The sequence below is a fragment of the Tamandua tetradactyla genome, chromosome 10 (assembly GCF_023851605.1).
Source record: "Tamandua tetradactyla isolate mTamTet1 chromosome 10, mTamTet1.pri, whole genome shotgun sequence".
Taxonomy (NCBI): domain Eukaryota; kingdom Metazoa; phylum Chordata; class Mammalia; order Pilosa; family Myrmecophagidae; genus Tamandua; species Tamandua tetradactyla.
The window spans coordinates 3,896,412-3,915,408 of record NC_135336.1 but is presented as its reverse complement, the minus strand read 5'-3'; the positions used below and the strand labels follow the sequence as shown (position 1 = coordinate 3,915,408).

Genomic DNA, 18,997 nt, shown 5'->3' with positions numbered 1-18,997 from the left:
TCAGGGATGGGAAAGTGACATGCCTGGGGTTGATGAGCAGCAGGAGGAAGCATCTGAGGATGAGCAGCAGGAGGCAGCATCTGAGGAGGACCAGAGGTCCTGCTCCAACAGCAGCTCCTACCCAGGAGGCTCAGGTTGGAGGGGGAGGGAAACAAGACCCCTCCACTCAGTGCTGATGAAAAGACACTTGGCTCAGTCTCCCCCAGTCCCCCTCACCCCATCCCTTGCAGGGATGGGGTCTTTATTCCTTGGCCCCTTCAAGGGCTCAGAGACCCCACCTGGTTGAGCCTTTGGAAGAAGCTTTTGCCAAACTCCTAAGTGCTGATCATAACAGCACAGGAGGAGCGGCCTTGATGATGGGGGGTGGGGGAGTGGGGCGGGGGGCCAGTCCTCTGCAGCAGTAGCCAGGTGGAGTCAGCACATGGGCGCATCACTCAGCTGGCTTCCATGGCTCCCAGTGCCACCAGGCATTGTGTCTTCACTATCTGGAAGGGCAGAGTCAGGATGGCTGCAACCATCCTCAAGATGCCACCAGCCAAATAGCAAATGCCCACAGATGTCTGGTCCTTTGGCCTGAGCCTCCTCAGCCAGTGCTTCACCAGCTCATAGCTGAAACCAGTACAGGGCTGCAAAGGGCACATCCCACGTGGCAGGGGGGCCCCAGTCCAGCCACAGAGAGCACAAGTCGCCCCGAGCCACCACAGCCCAGGCACTGCTGCCCAACTCACGATGTGATACAATGCTGACCCTGAAGCTTCATCTGCATGGGCTCTAGGGAGCTGATGACAGTCAGGGAGTCCAGGCGGCCCAAGTGCGCTGGAGTCCATGGGGCGTAGATATCCGAGTTCAGTGCTTGGCCACACAGGAAGCCTTAAGTCGATCGTATGCGGTGAAGTAGATGGCAATGGATGGCACGGTCATCGCTGGGGTGGCTGGGCGGCCGCTCGGGAGGGTCCAGGTGCCCTCGTGTTTCACAATATTCACAGAGGCAGCCATAGCACCAGTAAAGCGGGTGGGGCCCTGAAACCAGGAGGCACAGCAGGCACCGCGTGGGCGCAGGCACCGGTCCCTAGTCACCAGTGCAGTACAGGAGGCGCTTCCACTTGGTGGGGGACAGGCTCCAGATCCTGGAGGGAGGCAGCTGAGGCGTACTGAGACTGCAAGCGCACCATCACCACGTCCAGAAGTGTCCTGAAGGGCGAGATGCCCACAGCTTCAGCGTCTGGGGTCACCATTTGTTGGAGGAAGCTAAGTCCCCTTGGTCCTGGCCATTCATCTTGTTTCAATTCTGGCTAACGCGCGGCGCTGCACCCGGTCCCGGCCAGCCCATGGTGGCTCCGCAGCCTATGCGGTCTCCGTGCGGGCGGCGCCAGCCTAAGCTGCGAACTCACATTTGGAGTCTTAATACCATGCCTTTCACAGAAGTTTGCTGCTGTTTTTTTGTTTGTTTCTTTCTTTCATTTAAGATCTATTCTGCTCTTGTATACCAAACAACAGGGATTTACCCAGAATATTCAGAAATCAAGACAAAACTGATTGGAATCGATGGTTCTATCGTTGTTTCCCTCAGTTTCTCGGCTTAAACCTAGGTCTACATCCTTCACCATCCCTTGACACTGATTGATCTGCTTCTTGGCAAATTCTCTTCCTTTGGTCCTTGTGACTTTGGGTGCCCCTGAATGATTAATCTCTCTGCTGAATCTCTTTCACTTGTGAAATGAGGGCTTATCTCATCTCTCTTTTCTTTTCCTTTGGCAGGCTCATTCGGTCTTGGCTTTAGCTTTCTTTTCTGTGAATGACCTTCTTACTGACAACTTGGCAAAATCTGCCACATGCTCTTTCTCAGGCCTTGCCTTTACCTACTAAATAAATTGGAATTAGGATTAGCTACCAGTGTCAGAAAATTCAAAATAACAATGAATTGAACAAGAGAAAGTTTATTTCTCTCAGAGAAGTGTCCTGGAATAGTATATTTGCTCCACAATCATGAGGGGCCCTAATTCCATCAATCTTTTGCTCTGCCATCCTCAATGCATGGTTTCCACCTCTTGCTCCAAGATGGCTGCTCCAATGTAGTCATCACATCTTGCATTTCTGCCAGGAGGAGGTTGCAAAGAAAAACAAAAGTATATCCAATCGTTGGAGGACTCACTCTTCCCAAAAGTTATATATACAGAACTTATTTACATCCTGTTGGCATGAACTTAATTCCTTTGGCATAGTTTACTGCAAAGCAAGCCTGGAAATGTATGCAGTCTTTATCGTGGCTATATGCAGCTAAAAATCAGTTGTCATTACTTTTTTTTATTTTGGCTGAATGGCTGGAGGTCATGTTTCTTTCCTTTACCATGTGAGTATCCCTTTATTGCTGCACCATTTGTTGAATTTTTGTTTCTTTTGCTTGTTTGTTTGTTTTTTGGGGGAAGTGCATGGGTCAGGAATCAATCCCAGGTCTCCCGCATGGCAGGCGAGAATTCTACCACTTAACCACCCATGCACCCTGGTGCCATTACTTTTAAGAAGAGAGTATTTATATTTGGAATAATTAGCAGTCCCTGCCATATTTCCTAGACTGTTTCTCCTTCAATTTTCTTATATTTTGCCACTGTAACAAATTGAAAGTATTTTCTAACCCTCTGAGCTTCCACATGTGTACCTATATGACACCATTCAACCTGCTGTGCCTTACACAATGAATTTGGTGCATTTTTCTCTCCCTAAGATGTCGTAAGCTCCTTGTACTGGACATAGTACGTAAGTAATAATATTTGAACATGGATTAGTACTGATTTTAAGAGGGCAAAGTTAAAGCAGAGTTTAGGATAGAACTCAGTGCTAATTCATATATATTATTGGTTGAACAATTTTTTTTAACTTAATGATAAGTATCAGGGCTTATGATTCATTACTGTATGTACATTTAATTTTCCATTGTTAGGAAAGGGGAAAATTCTGAAATAGTAGAAGTTAAATTTGACTTAGTTGCTTCATGTTATTTCTTTTTGCCTTTTAGTCAGGCTGTACTCCATGGACTAAAAGAGGGACTGCAGAAAGCTATGAGAGACCATACGGTAAAAGCCATTGTGATATGTGGAGCAGATGGCAAATTCTCTGCAGGTAACCAGTGTCTAACTGTTTCCCACTATCTCTGGAATCCTACCACAGACCGAGATTGATACTGAATTAGCTAATTCTGCGAGTGATACCTGAGTAATAAGCATGGGAGACTTAAGTGGGAATGAAACCCATTGTGTAGAAAGAGACAGAAGTCACAGGAAACACACAGTGAAGACTCTGACCTTATTGTCTTTAATATCAGGTTGGGCCCTTGGAGAACATTTCCTCCCAGGCCTGACAGCTATTTTATCGGCTCAAGTATACCTACTGGTATACATGATATACCGTATATATATATATATATATATACCAGCTCTATCTGATATCAGGCCTGATAGCTATTATATTGGCTCATGTATACCTGCTGGTATACAAGATATACCATATATATATATATATATATATATATATATATATATACCAACTCTATCTGAGCTTGAGCAAACCCCTTTAATCTCTTGAACTTCAATTTCTCTATCTAAAAAGTAGGAACAATAATATCTATTGTTTTGTGAGGTCAAATGAGATAACACAATCTGAAAGCCCTTGCTGCACTCCTTGTACATAGAAGATATTCAATAAATGTTATTTTTTTAATTCACACAGAATCTTAAAATGGTGTTCATTTCTCTTCCAATATTCACCCATCAGTGACCATGGCACTTCTTTTTGGGTTATTGCATAAAGATGCAAAATTATTGACAAAATATGGCAAAAATATCTGAAATTATGATCTATTCAATGGAATTTGTGACGTCTTTTCATCTCTTGCAGAATGAAAATATTACACAAAATTGCATGGATATGAGGGCCTTTTAATCTTACTATAGCTAGAGGAATTTAATATACATTAAATTAATGGCAGTATGAGAACAAACAGATGTTGGAATTATGATGTTAAATAAATATAAAAATGTTAATCATTATTATAATCACCATTTATCCCGCCTTCTAGGCACTGTTACTGAATAGGTTCTTTGTTAATAATAATGAAAATACTAGTATTTTTCCACATTCCATATTCATCTTCAGTAAATCCTTCAAAAGACTGTTATCCCCATTTTAAAGATGAGAGAGCTGAGCCTAAAAGAGATTAAAATAATGTACCCAACATTAGCCAACTAGTGAATGGTTTACTCACTGAAAAGTTGAGGTTGAGAGCATAATATGATGACTTCCAGGTATGAAGAGAAAGATTAGAATTATAGAGAACTTTATATACCTGGTTGTAAGAAAGGAGGTAGAGAGAGAATGTAACTGAGGCTTGGGGGAAGAAAAGTGATTCTTCCAGAATTATTTATATTCAATATACATTCTTTTTAGATACATCTGGAACATTCACAAAAATTGACCTGATCCTGGAACATGAGACCAAGTCTCAATAAATTTCATTTAGGATATGTTCACTGATACCACTAATCTTAGAAATCAATAAAAATTATATAACTAGAAATTCTCATGTCCTTGGAAATCAAATTCATTTCTAATAACCTTAGAGTCAAAACAGAACCCATAATGGAATATAGAAAATATTTTGAAGCCAAATGATGAAAAAGCAACATGTACAACTGAGGAATGCAGCTAAAGCAAAATTTGGAGAAAATTTACAGTCTTTAAAATATATATTAGAAAAGGAAAAAAGGTTGGAACATAATGAGCTAAGAATCTATATCAAGGAAATAAAAACAAAAGCAAAACAGTAAAATAGACCCACATAAATTCAAAGAAAGGAAATAATACAGAGAAGAAATTAGTAAAGTAGAGAACAAATGTGATTTAAGAGAAATATCAAAGTTAAAAGTTAGTTCTTTGAAAAGACAAAAAATTGACAAACCTCTGGGGAGAATGATCGAGAATAAAAGAGAAGGTACAAATAACACATATAAGAAATGAAAAAAGGACATCACTCCAGATGTTATAGCCATTAAAAAAGATAATGAGGATATTATGAACAACTTCATAGCAATAAATTTTAAAATTTAGATGAAATGGATAAATTCCAAGAAAAATGTAACTTAACAAAATTGAATAAAGAAAAAAGAGAAAACCCTAATAGTCCTATAACCATTAAAGACATTAACTTGGTAATTAAAAAAAAATCTCACAAGTTCTACTGAAAAGCCAAGAAAATATCATTTTGATCATTTTATATTAATTTTTTAAAAAATATAACAACAAACATATTCTTAACTTTTGATCATTCCGTTCTACATATATAATGTGTTTCACAATATCATCACATAGTTGTATATTCATCATCATGATCATTTCTTAGAACATTTGCATCAATTCAGAAAAAGAAATAAAAAGACAACTGAAAAAAATTCACACACACCATACCCCTTACCACTCCCTTTCATTGATCACTAGCATTTCCATCTAAATGTATTTTAACATTTGTTCCTCCTATTATTTATTTTTATTCCATATGTTTTACTCGTCTGTTGGTAAGGTAGATAAAAGGAGCATCAGACACATGGTTTTCACAATCACACAGTCACATTGTGAAAGCTTTATCATTATACAATCATCTTCAAGAAACATGGCTACTGGAACACAGCTCTAAATTTTCAGACAGTTCTCTCCAGCCTCTTCATTACATCTTGACTAACAAGGTGGTATCTATTTAATACATAAGAATAACCTCCAGGATAACCTCTCGACTCTGTTTGGAATCTCTCAGCCATTGACACTTTATTTTGTCTCAATTCGCTCTTCCCCCTTTTGGTCGAGAAGATTTTCTCAATCTCTTGATGCTGAGTCTCAGCTCATTCTAGGGGTTTTCTCAATCCCTTGATACTGAGACTCAGCTCATTCTAGGATTTCTGTCTCACTTTGCCAGGAAGGTCCACACCCCTGGTAGTCATGTCCCACATAGAGAGGGGGAGGGCAGTGAGTTTGCTTGTTGTGTTGGCTGGAGAGAGAGAGGCCACATCTGAAAAACAAAAGTGGTTCTCTTGGGGGTAACTCTTAAGCCTAATTTTAAGTAGGCTTGACCTATCCTTTGTGGGGTTAAGTTTCATTTGAACAAACCTCAAGATTGGGGGCTCAGCCTATAGCTTTGGTTGTCCACACTGCTTGTGAGAACATCAGTAATTCAACTTGGGGAAGTTGAATTTTCCCGCTTTCTCACCATTCTCCAAAGGGGACTTTGCAAATACTTTTTTATTCACTGTTCAAATGATTCTGAGATTTATCGGGGCATCACTCTGGACAAACCAGCAAAATCTCATGCCCTACTCAAGATTCCATGTACTTATGGTGTTCAATTAAGCTGTCTACATTTATATTAGGAATTGCACTAGTCAAAATATAAATTTTGTACCAAATAAACATTTTTTGCTTTATTCTCACACATAAGGTAGAATTTTAAAATATGAATTACCATCTATATTCAACACCCTGCAGTAATGACATTCTTTTGTTCTTCTTCATGCAAAAACATTTTTTTAATTTGTACATTTAGTCACTATCATTATACACTCTAGGCAATCCTAGACTATACCATCTCAGTCTTTATTGTCTATCTTTCTTTCTGATTTCATTTGTGCCCCAGCCTTCCTCCCTCTATCATTCTCACATTCAGCTTGATTCAGTGTTTTAACATAATTGTATTACAGTTAGGTAGTATTATGCTCTCCATTTCTGAGTTTTTACAATCAGTCCTGTTGTACAGACTGTATCCCTTCAGCTCCAATTATCCAATATCTTACCCTATTTCTATCTCCTGATGGTCTCTGTTACCAATGAAATTCTCCAAGCTTATTCACTAATGTCAATTCATATCAGTGAGACCATACAGTATTTGTCCTTTTGTTTCTGACTAATCTCACTCAGCATAATGTCCTTAAGGTCCATCCATGTTGCTACATACTTCATAACTTTATTCTGTTTTACAGCTGCATAGTATTCCATCATATGTCTGTACCACAGTTTGTTTAGCCACTCCTCTGTTGATGAACATTTTGGCTGTTTCCATCTCTTCGCAATTGTAAATAATGTTGCTATAAACATTGGTGTGCAAATAAATGTCTATTTGTGTCCTTACCCTCATGTCCTCTGAGTAGATACCTGCCAATGGTATTGCCAGGTCATATGGCAGTTCTATACTTAGCTTCCTGAGGAACTGCCAAACTGCCTTCTACAGCGGTTGTACCATTTGACATTCCCACCAACAGTGGATAAGTTTGCCTCTTTCTCCACATCCTCTCCAGCACTTGTTGTTTTCTGTTTTATTGATAATGGTCGTTCTGGTGGGTGTGATATGATAGCTCATTGTGGTTTTGATTTGCATTTCCCTAATAGCCAGGGAAGTTCAGCATCTCTTCAAGTGCCTTTTGGCCATTTGTATTTCCTCTTCTGAGAAGTGTCTGTTCAAGTCTTTTGCCCATTTTGTAATTGGGTTGGCGATCTTTTTGTTGTTGAGTTGAACAATGTCTTTATATATTCTGGATACTAGACCTTTATCTGATATTTCATTTCCAAATATTTTCTCCCATTGTGTAGGCTGTCTTTTTACTTTCTTGATGAAGTTCTTTGATGTGCAAAAGTGTTTATTTATTTATTTTTTTACATGGACAGGCACCGGGAATCGAAACCAGGTCCTCTGGCATCGCAGGCAAGCATTCCTGCCTGCTGAGCCACCATGGCCCGCCCAAAAGTGTTTAATTTTGAGGAGTTTCCATTTATTTATTTATTTATTTATGTATTTATTTATTTATTTATTTATTTATTCAGTGCTCTTGCTTTGGGGGTAAGGTCTAGGAAACCGCCTCCAAGTATAAGATTTATAAGATATTTCCCTACATTTTCTTCTAACTGTTTTATGGTCTTAGATCTAATGTTTAGGTCTTTGATCCATTTTGAGTTAATTTTTGTATAGGGTGTGAGATATGGATCCTCTTTCATTCTTTTGCATGTGGATATCCAGTTCTCTACGCACCATTTATTGAAGAGACTGTTCTGTCCCAGGTGAGTTGGCTTGACTGCCTTATCAAAGATCAATTGTCCATAGATGAGAGAGTCTATATCTGAACACTCTATTCAATTCCATTGGTCAGTATATCTACTTTAAACCAGTATCATGCTGTTTTTTTTTTTGTTTGTTTTTGTTTTAATTTTTTTATTAATCAAAAAAAAGAAAAGAAATTAACACAACATTTAGAAATCATTCCATTCTACAAATGCACTCAGTAATTCTTAGTATCATCACATAGATGTATGATCATCATTTCTTAGTACATTTGCATCGATTTAGGAAAAGAACTAGCAAAACAGCAGAAAAAAATATAGAATGTTAATATAGAGAAGAGAATTAAAATAATAATACTACTAATATATATATATATATAAAAAGGAAAAAGAAAAAAACAAAAACAAAAGATACAAACACACAAACAAACAAACAAAAAACCATATTTCAGGTGCAGCTTCATTCAGTGTTCCAACCTAGTTACATTACACTTAGGGATTATTGTGCTGTCCATTTTTGAGTTTTTGTATCTAGTCCTGTTGCACAGTCTGTATCCCTTCAGCTCCAATTACCCATTATCTTACCCTGTTTCTAACTCCTGCTGGTCTCTGTTACCAATGATATATTCCAAGCTGATTCTCAAATGTCGGTTCACATCAGTGGGACCTTACAGTATTCGTCCTTTAGTTTTGGGCTAGACTCACTCACCATAATGTTCTCTAGGTCCATCCATGTTATTACATGCTTCATAAGTTTAGTCTGTCTTAAAGCTACATAATATTCCATCGTAGGTATACGCCACAGTTTGTTTAGCCACTCGTCTGTTGATGAACATTTTGGTTGTTTCCATCTCTTTGCAATTGTAGATAATGCTGCTATAAACACTGGTGTGCAAATGTCCGTCTGTGTCTTTGCCGTTAAGTACCTTGAGTAGATACCTAGCAGTGGTATTGCTGGGTCGTAATCCATTCTGCCATTCTATGTCTTTTGATTGGGAAATTCAGTTCATTAACTTTTAGTATTATTACTGTTTGGATAATATTTTCCTCTACCATTTTGGCTTTTGTATTATATATATCATATCTGATTTTCCTTCTTTCTACACTCTTCTCCATACCTCTCTCTTCTGTCTTTTCGTATCTGACTCTAGTGCTCCCTTTAGTATTTCTTGCAGAGCTGGTCTCTTGGTCACAAATTCTCTCAGTGACTTTTTGTCTATAAATGTTTTAATTTCTCCTTCATTTTTGAAGGACAATTTTGCTGGATATAGGAGTCTTGGTTGGCAGTTTTTCTCTTTTAGTAATTTAAATATATCATCCCACTGTCTTCTAGCTTCCATGGTTTCTGCTGAGAAATCTACACATAGTCTTATTGGGTTTCCCATGTATGTGACAGATTGTTTTTCTCTTGCTGCTTTCAAGATCCTCTCTTTCTCTTTGACCTCTGACATTCTAACTAGTAAGTGTCTTGGAGAACGCCTATTTGGGTCTATTCTCTTTGGGGTGCGCTGCACTTCTTGGATCTGTAAATTTAGGTCTTTCATAAGAGTTGGGAAATTTTCAGTGATAATTTCCTCCATTAGTTTTTCTCCTCCTTTTCCCTTCTCTTCTCCTTCTGGGACACCCACAACACGTATATTTGTGCGCTTCATATTGTCATTCAGTTCCCTGATCCCCTGCTCAAGTTTTTCCATTCTTTTCCCTATAGTTTCTGTTTCTTTTTGGAATTCAGATGTTCCATCCTCCAGTTCACTAATTGTAGCTTCTGCCTCTTTAGATCTACCATTGTAGGTATCCATTGTTTTTTCCATTTTTTCTTCTTTGTCCTTCACTCCCATAAGTTCTGTGATTTGTTTTTTCAGATTTTCTATTTCTTCTTTTTGTTCAGCCCATGTCTTCTTCATGTCCTCCCTCAATTTATTGATTTGGTTTTTGAAGAATTTTTCCATTTCTGTTCGTATATTCAGCATTAGTTGTCTCAGCTCCTGTATCTCATTTGAACTATTGGTTTGTTCCTTTGACTGGGCCATATCTTCAATTTTCCGAGCGTCATCCATTATTTTCTGCTGGTGTCTGGGCATTTGATCAGATTTCCCTGGGTGTGTTACCCAGCTGGTTGAAAGCTTTTTCTGTGAAATCTCTGGGCTCTGTTTTTCTTTTCCTGCCCAGTAGGTGGTGCTCGTGGTGCTCGTCTGTCTGCACCGCAGTCGGCCCGGGAAACCGCGCATGGAGGTGGGGGTCGCTGGCCGCCGCGGCTTGGGAGAGTGCCGGTCCTAATTGCCCAGCTGGCCCGAAACGCCAAGCGTGACAGGAGGGCCCCGCTATCCAACGTTCCCAGTCAGGCCGGGGAGCCACGTGCATGGAGGGGACCCCAGTCGCCAGCCGCCCCGGCCGGGAAAACGCGCGCCCCTCGGGTAGCTCACCGCAGCAGATTCTCCCTGCCCGTTCAGCTGTTCCAGAATGGGGTACGCTGTCTTTTTGGTCTCTGTCGTGACTCCGGGAGCTGTTTCGTGTTGTTTCTGTTTCTTTAGTTGCTTTTCTGGAGGAGGAACTAAGACCTGCGCGTCTTACTAAGCCGCCATCTTCTCCGGAAGTCAGTATCATGCTGTTTTGACCACTGTAGCTCCTTAGTATGCCTTCAAGTCAGGTAGTGTGAAACCTGTGACTTCATTTTTTTTTCTCAGGATACTTTTAGCTATTTGGGGCACCCTGCCCTTCCAGATAAATTTGATTATTGGTTTTTCTATTTCTGAAAAGTAAGTTGTTAAGATTTTAATTGGTATTACATTGAATCTGTATATCAATTTAGGTAGAATTGACATCTTAACTATAGTTAGTCTTCCAGTCCATGAACGTGGTATGCCCTTCCATCTATTTAGGCCTTCTGTGATTTCTTTTAACAATTTCTTGTAATTTTCTTTGTATAGGTCTTTTGTCTCTTTGCTTATATTTATTCCTAAATATTTTATTCTTTTGGTTGCAATTTACTCATGTATAAAAACACTACAGATTTTTGAGTGTTGATCTTGTAACCTGCCACTTTGCTGTACTCATTTATTAGCTCTTGTAGTTTTGCTGTGGATTTTTCAGGATTTTCGACATATGGTATCATATTATCTGCAAACAGGGAGAGTTTTACTTCTTCCTTTCCAATACAATGCCTTGTATTTCTTTTTCTTGTCTGATTGTTCTGGCTAAAACTTCCAGCACAATGTTGAGTAACAGTGGTGATAGTGGATAACCTCATCTTGTTCCTTATCTTAGGGGGAAAGTTTTCAGTTTTTCCCCACTGAGGCTGATGTTAGCTGTGGGTTTTTCATATATTCCCTTTATCATTTTAAGGAAATTCCCTTCTATTCCTATCCTTTGAAGTATTTTCAACAGGAAAGAATGTTGATTTTTGTCAAATGCCTTTTCTGCATCAATCGAGATGATCATGTGTTTTTGCTGCTTTGATTTGTTGATATCATGTATTACATTAATTGATTTTCTTATGTTGAACCATCCATGCATACCTGGGATGAGTCCTACCTGGTCATGGTGTATAATTCTTTTAATGTGTTGCTGTATTCAATTAGCTAAAATTTGGTTGAGGAGTTTTGCAACTATACTCATTAGAGAGATTGGTCTGTAGTTTTCTGTTTTTGTAATACTTTTGTCTGGCTTTGGTATGAGGGTGATGTTGGCTTTGTAGAATTATTTAGGTAGCTTTCCCTCCTCTTCAATTGTTTTGAAGAGTTTCAGCAGGATTTACTCATTCTTTCTTGAATATTTGGTAGAATTCACATGTGAAGCCATCTGGTCCTGGACTTTTCTTTTTGGGGAGCTTCTTAATGACTGATTCAATTTCTTTACTTGTGATTGGTTTGTGAGGTCATCTCTTTCTTCTTGAGTCAATTGTTGGTTGTTCATGCCTTTCTAAAAAGTTGTCCATTTCATCTACATTGTCGTATTTATTAGCATAGAGTTGTTCATAGTAGCCTGTCATTACGTCCTTTATTTCTGTGGGGTCAGTGGTTACGTCTCCTCTTCCATTTCTGATCTTATTTATTTGCATCCTCTCTCTTCTTCTTTTTGTCAGTCTTGCTAAGGATCCATCAATCTTATTAATTTTCTCAGAGAATCAACTTCTGGTTTTGTTGATTTTCTCAATTGTTTTCATATTCTCAATTTCATTTATTTCTGCTCTAATCTTCATTATTTCTTTCATTTTGCTTGCTTTGGGGTTAATGTGCTGTTCTTTCTCTAGTTCTTCCAAGTGGACAGTTAATTCCTCGATTTTTGCCCTTCTTTTGTGATATAGGCATTTAGGGCAATAAATTTCCCTCTTAGCACTGCCTTTGCTGCATCCCATAAGTTTTGATATGTTGTGTTTTCATTTTCATTTGCCTCGAGATACTTACTGATTTCTCTTGTAATTTCTTCCTTGACCCACTGGTTGTTTAAGAGTATGTTGTTGAGCCTCCACATATTTGTGAATTTTCTGGCACTTTGCCTATTATTGATTTCCAACTTCAGTCATTTATGATCTGAGAAAGTGTTTTGTATGATTTCAATCTTTTTAAATTTATTGAGACTTGCTTTGTGACCCAGCATATGGTCTATCCATGAGAATGATCCATGAGCACTTGAGAAAAAGGTGTATACTGCTGTTGTGGAGTGTAATGTTCTATATATGTCTGTTAAGGCTAGCTCGTTTATTGTATTATTCAAATTCTCTGTTTCTTTATTGATCCTCTGTCAATTGATGTGGGTATTGGGGAATTGAAGTCTACAACTAATATGGTAGATGTGTCTATTTCTTTTTTCAGTGTTTGCCTCATGTATTTTGGAGCATTCTGGCTCAGTGCATAAATATTTATGATTGTTATGTCTTCTTGTTGAATTGTTCCTTTTATTAATACATAGTTTCCTTCTTTGTCCCTTTTAACTGTTTTACATTTGAAATGTAATTTGTTGGATATTAGTACAGCTACCCTGCTCTTTTCAGATTGTTATTTGCATGAAATATCTTTTCCCAACCTTTCACTTTCAACCTCTGTTTATCCTTGGGTCTAGGATGTGTTTCCTGTAGACAGCATATAGATGTGTCCTGCTTTTTAATCCATTCTGCCAGTCTGTGTCTTTTGATTGGGGAGTTTAATCCATTAACATTTAGTGTTATTACTGTATGGGTAGTACTTTCTTCTACCATTTTCCCTTTTGGATTTTATATGTCATATCTAATGTTTCTTCTTTTTACCTTTACTGATAGTCTTCATTTCTACACTCATCTCCACACCTCTCTCTCCTGTCTTTTCATATCTGCCTCTAGTGCTCCCTTTAGTATTTCTTGCAGAGCCAGTCTCTTACCACAAATTCTCTCAGTGATTTTTTGTCTGAAAATGTTTGAATTTCTCCTTCATTTTTGAAGGGTTGTTTTGCTGGATATAGAATTCTTGGTTGGCAGTTTTTCTCTTTTAGTAATTTAAATATATCATCCCACTGTCTTCTCGCCTCTATGGTTTCTGCTGAGAAATCTATGCATAGTCTTATTGGGCTTCCCTTGTATGTAATGGATTCCTTTTCTCTTGCTGCTTTCAAGATTCTCTCTTTCTCTTTGACCTCTGGCATTCTGATTAGTAAGTGTCTTGGAGTACGTCTATTTGGATCTATGCCCTTTGGGGTACGCTGCACTTCTTGGATCTGTAATTTTAAGTCTTTCATAAGAGTTGGGAATGTTTCAGTGATAATTTCTTCCATTAGTTTTTCTCCTCCTTTTCCCTTCTCTTCTCCTTCTGGGACACCCACAACACGTATATTTGTGCGCTTCATATTGTCATTCATTTCCCTGAGTCACTGCTCATATTTTTCCATTCTTTTCCCTATATTTTCTTTTGCTTGTCGCATTTCAGATGTTCTGTTGTCCAGTTCACTAATCCTATCTTCTGCCTCTTGAAATCTAACATCATATACTTCCATTGTTTTTTTTATTTCTTTTACTGTGCCTTTCATTCCCATAAGTTCTGTGATTTGTTTTTTCAGACTTTCAATTTCTTCTTTTTGTTCATTCCTTGCCTCCTTTATATCCTCCCTCAATTCATTGATTTGATTTTTGATGAGGTTTTCCATGTCTGTTCGAACATCCTGAATTAATTGTTTCAACTCCTGTATCTCATTTGAATTGTTGGTTTGTTCCTTTGACTGGGCCATTTCTTCAATTTTCCTGGTGTGATTTGTTATTTTTTGCTGATGTCTAGGCATTTAATTACCTGAATTAGTTTATTCTGGAGATTGTTTTCACTTCTTTTACCTATGATTTTCTTGCTGCATGAATTTGTTGTCTGTCTGTTCTTTGACATTCAGTTCAGCTTATTCTGGACCACTAGCTTAGGTTTTGTTTAACACGTCAGAATTTTTCAGTTCTTGTTTTCTTGTTTCTTGCCCTACTTGTATGTTTCCTTTCCCCCCAACCCTTAGGAGTGTCTACTTAGGTATTATGGACCTCACCCAGATTTTCCCAGACCAAACTGGCCTCCTGTCAGGAGGAAAGATTCACCTGCATTGGTTTTCCCTGAGGGTGAGACCCAGCAGGTTGAAAGACTTTCCTATGAAGTCTCTGGGCTCTGTTTTTCTTATCCTGCCCAGTATGTGGCACTTGTCTGCCTGCAGGTCCCACCAGCATAAGATGATGCGGTACCTTTAACTTTGGCAGACTCTCCCTTCTGGGGCGCGGTGGAGACAGAGGAGAGGTTGTAGGCTGGTTGTAATGGCTTCAATTTCCAAGCCCTGGGGTCTGAATTCCTTGAGGGAGGGATTCCACCTGAGTTGTGCCTCACCCCTCCCCTGGGAAGACACAGGCTCCAGACACACTCTCACACAAGCTTGTTTCTGTCTATGCCTGGAGCAGTTGCAGCCTGAGAAGCCCTGCCGCTGTATCCAAAGGCAGTTAAGCCTTTGTTGAAACACATCCACAAAAACCTGTTTCTTTTTTTTTTCTTTTTCCATCAGCCCCGCCCCCTTGGTGCTGGGGCAAAAATCAGCAACCTCCGCTTTCACCTGGTTCACCTGACCTGGGGGCCTATTTTTAGTAGTCAGCATTTCTGAATTAATTCCACAATTGAAGCTTAGTTGCACTCAGCCCCTGCTGCTGGTAAAGTCTTTCCTTTCCCCTCTGGGAAGCAGCCTGTGGGGCGGGGGGGCAGCCACCATGGCTTGGAGAACTCAGGGTTCTGGGGGGGCTCACAGCCGGTTCAGCTGGTACAGGCTGGGGTACGCTGTGTGTCCAGTCTTTGATGTGGCCCAAGCAGTTGTTCTTTACTGTTCCTGGTTATTTAGTAGCTGTTCTGGAGGATGAACTTAATCCCACACCTCGCTAAACCACCTTCTTAGCACCTCGCCCCTCATTTCAATCTCACGTAACATTTTAGAGAATACTTCCCAACTCATTATGTGAAGCTAGCATAACTTTGATATCAACACCTGTCAAGGACGGTATGAAAAAGGAAAATTCAGGCCAATTTCACCCCTAAACCTAGATATAAAAACCTAAAAATTGCATTATAAAAACCATATCTAACAGTAAAATAAAAACAATGCATTACTTTTATCCCAGTAAGACCAGATTGGTTAAACTTTAAAACATCAATGTAATTCATCCTATTAAAAAAATTAAAGGAGAAAAATTATGTGATTATCATACAGAAAAGGCATTTGAGAACATATGACATGCATTAAAGATCAATTTTCTTCATAAACTAAGTATAGAAATGAAATGTCTTAATCAGACAGAAGGTATCTATTTTTTTAAAAGACCTGCAGCAAACATCAAGCAAAATCACTGAGTCCAGCTTGAGCAAGGTTCAAACAGGGTCAGATGGGGCAGTGGGAGATTTGTGAAAAAACACAGCACATAGTTTAAGAGAAAGCGGGGGCTAGGTGGTTCGTTGCCTAACTGATGGCAGCTGACCCTGAGAAGCCAGTGCAAGTTTATTTTATACTGTTTAACAATAGAATATCAGATAAGGCAGTGCAGTACATGAGAATGTGCATGACATAATGAATAGGGACACAGAACTTTCTTGAGAACAGAGTGAACATTAATTAGCCTGCTTGAAACTGCAGAAGCAGAACTTTCCCACAGTAAGGCCAGATTAGATAAGGCGCAGCCAAGGCCAGACCTCATCACACAGGAGGCCGAAGGGCCGTGCCTCCAAGGTTACTCTGATGTGGCCTTGCCAGCAATCAGAGGCCTGTCTTTTTACATTCATGATTAAGTTGTTTAAGGTGTAAAACTTTTAATTTTGATGAGATTCCATTTATCTATTTTTTGTTGTTGTTGCTTGTGCTTTGGATGTAAAAACTAGGGAACTATTCCCTAACACAAGGTCCTGAATATGCTTCCCTGTGTATTCTTCTAGGAGTTTTATGGTTCTGGTTCTTATATTTAGGTATTTTATCCACTTTGAGTTTATTTTTGTGTATGATATGAGGTAGGATCTACCTTCATTCTTTGGCACATGGGCCTTCAGTTTTCTCAGCACCATTTGTTGAAGAGATTACTCTTTCCATATTGGCTGGACTTGGCACCTTTATCAAATTTAGTTGACCATATATGTGAGGGTTGATTTCTGAACCCTCATTTCGATTTCATGATCTATATGTCTGTCCTCGTGCCAGTACCATGCAGTTTTGATCACTGTAGTTTTGTAATAAATTTTAGGACTGGGCAGTTTGAGTACTTCAGTCTTGTTCTTTTCAACATGACTTTGGCTATTCTGGGCTTCTTACTCATCCGTATAAATTTGATCATTGGCTTTTCTACTTCTGCAAAGAAGGCTGTTGAAATTTTGTTTGGGGTTGTGTTGAATCTGTTAATTGCTTTGGGTAGGATTGACATCTTAATAATATTTAGTCCTCCAATTCTTGAATACAGACTGTCTCCCCAATTGTTTAGTTCTTTTTTTAAATTACTTTTAACAATATCTTATAAAAAATTTTAAGATTTTTTTTTTTTGGCTTTTAAAAAGGGGAATTTAATGAGTTGCTAGTCCACAGCTCTAAGGCTGAGAAAACATCCCGATTAAAACAAGTCTATAGAAATATTCAATCAAAGGCATCCAGAGAAAGAGACCTTGGTTCAAGAAGACCGATGAAGTTCAGGGTTTCTCTCTCAAGTGAGAAGGCACATGGCAAACACAGTCATAGTTTCTGTCTTGGCTGGAAGGTCACGTGGTAAGCATGGCATCATCTGCTAGCTTTCTCTCCTGACTTCAAGTTTCATGAAGCTCCCTGGGAGGCATTTTCCTTCTTCATCTCCAAAGGTTGCTGGCTAATGGGCTCTCTGCTTCTTATGGCTATGTTGTTCTGCTCTCTCTGAATCTCTTATTCTCCAAAATGTTTCCTCTTTTATAGGACTCCAGCAACTTATCAAGACCTTCCCAAATGGGTGGAGACACGTTGCCACCTAATCCAGTTTAACAACCACTCTTGATTAAATCACACCTCCAGGGAGATGATCTGACTACAGTTTCAAACATACAGTATTGGATAGGGATTATTCTGCCTTTATGAAATGGGATTTAGATTAAAACATGGCTTTTCTAGGGTCCATACATCCTTTCAAACCAGCACATTCCACCCTCTGGACCCTACAAAAGACATGTTTTCCCCATATACAAAATACATTAATTTCATAACAATGTCATAAATCCTTAAACCATTTCAGTAGCAATACACATGAAATACAAAGTTAGAAACAGTACAAACTCCTATCAAAGTTAGGTACAGGCATGGTCTGTTCTAAGGTAAGGTTTTCCTCTGGCTCTGGACCTATAAAAACTCAAAACAAAGTATTTGCTACCAACATACAAAGGAGGAACATTCATAGGATACATATACGCATTTCCATAGGTAGGAAAGAACACAGGGGTCATCGGATCCATACAGTTTTGAAAACCTGCAGGGCAAAGTCCATTAGATTTCAAAGTCTGAGAATCATTTACCTTCAGGGCTTCTTGAAAGTGGCAGTCCCACCCTTTCCTAGGGCCTACACAGAGGCCTGCCTCTCACTGAATGCAACCTTGGGAGACATTGGGGAGACAACATTTTTCTCAGCGCCACCCTCCCCAGGTATTGGGGCCACACCCAGGCTCTCTGCCATCTCCAGGGCACACACTCAAACCCTCCATGTGGTGGCAGCCAGGCTCTCTCCAACCCCCAAGGAATGTGCTTCACTCTCTCCAAGGCCTGAGGCAGCATGACTCTGCCAGTGCAAACAGCTGGAAGGCCCATCCTCTGCCTTCCAGGCAAACCCACCCTCTTCACAGACCTGGGTGGGTGCTCTCTCCTGGCCCTAGGCTTCTTGACTTCAGACCTCAGCCTCCATGGTTTTGCCTCTGAAGTTATTTTTCCTCCAATGTGTCCCTTCTCTAAACCCCCCAGTCCAGACTGGCAGTGGCTCTGTTTATACAGGTCCCACAGCACTCTTGTTGGCTTTCTGTGCAGTAGCCTTGGATCATGCCCGTCAGACGTAAGGAGTTTCCACAAGTCCTTCCTGAATAACTCCATGTCCAATCCTGGCTTTCTCTGAAATGGCTGAGTGGTTCCACATTTGGTTTTTCTGTGTACAAATGCTTTACATCCTTGGTTAGATTTAGTCTTAGATATTTCATTCTTTTATTTGCTACTGTAAACAAAAATTTTTCCTTGTGTTCTCCTTTAGATTGTTCATTACTCATATATAGAAACACTATTGATTTTTGCATGCTATCTTATACTGTCTATGTGCACTGTTATCACTTTGCTGTATTCATTTATTAGTTCCAGTAGCTTCATTACAGATCTTTCAGGGTTTTCTGTACATAAGATTATGTCATCTGCAAATAGTGAAAGTGTTACTTCTTCCTTTCCAATTTGCATGCCTTTTATT

General features: G+C 39.4%; 1 protein-coding gene and 1 pseudogene across 3 annotated transcripts in view; one reads left to right on the top strand and one right to left on the bottom strand.

Moving 5' to 3' along the window:
* Window positions 1–18,997, top strand: part of EHHADH (enoyl-CoA hydratase and 3-hydroxyacyl CoA dehydrogenase) — an 87,595-nt gene that overhangs the window by 16,481 nt on the left and 52,117 nt on the right. Inside the window, exon 2 of one of the 3 annotated variants that reach the window (XM_077117777.1) lies at window positions 3,018–3,117. The exons of 1 other annotated variant lie outside the window; for it this stretch is intronic. In XM_077117777.1, coding sequence (XP_076973892.1) covers window positions 3,057–3,117 — 61 coding nt within the window. In that variant the 5' untranslated portion in view covers window positions 3,018–3,056. Of the gene's footprint in view, window positions 1–3,013; window positions 3,118–18,997 lie in introns of all 3 variants that reach the window. One more of the 3 variants, XM_077117775.1, reaches the window with a different exon arrangement.
* Window positions 258–2,749, bottom strand: LOC143648806 (mitochondrial glutathione transporter SLC25A39 pseudogene; annotated as a pseudogene).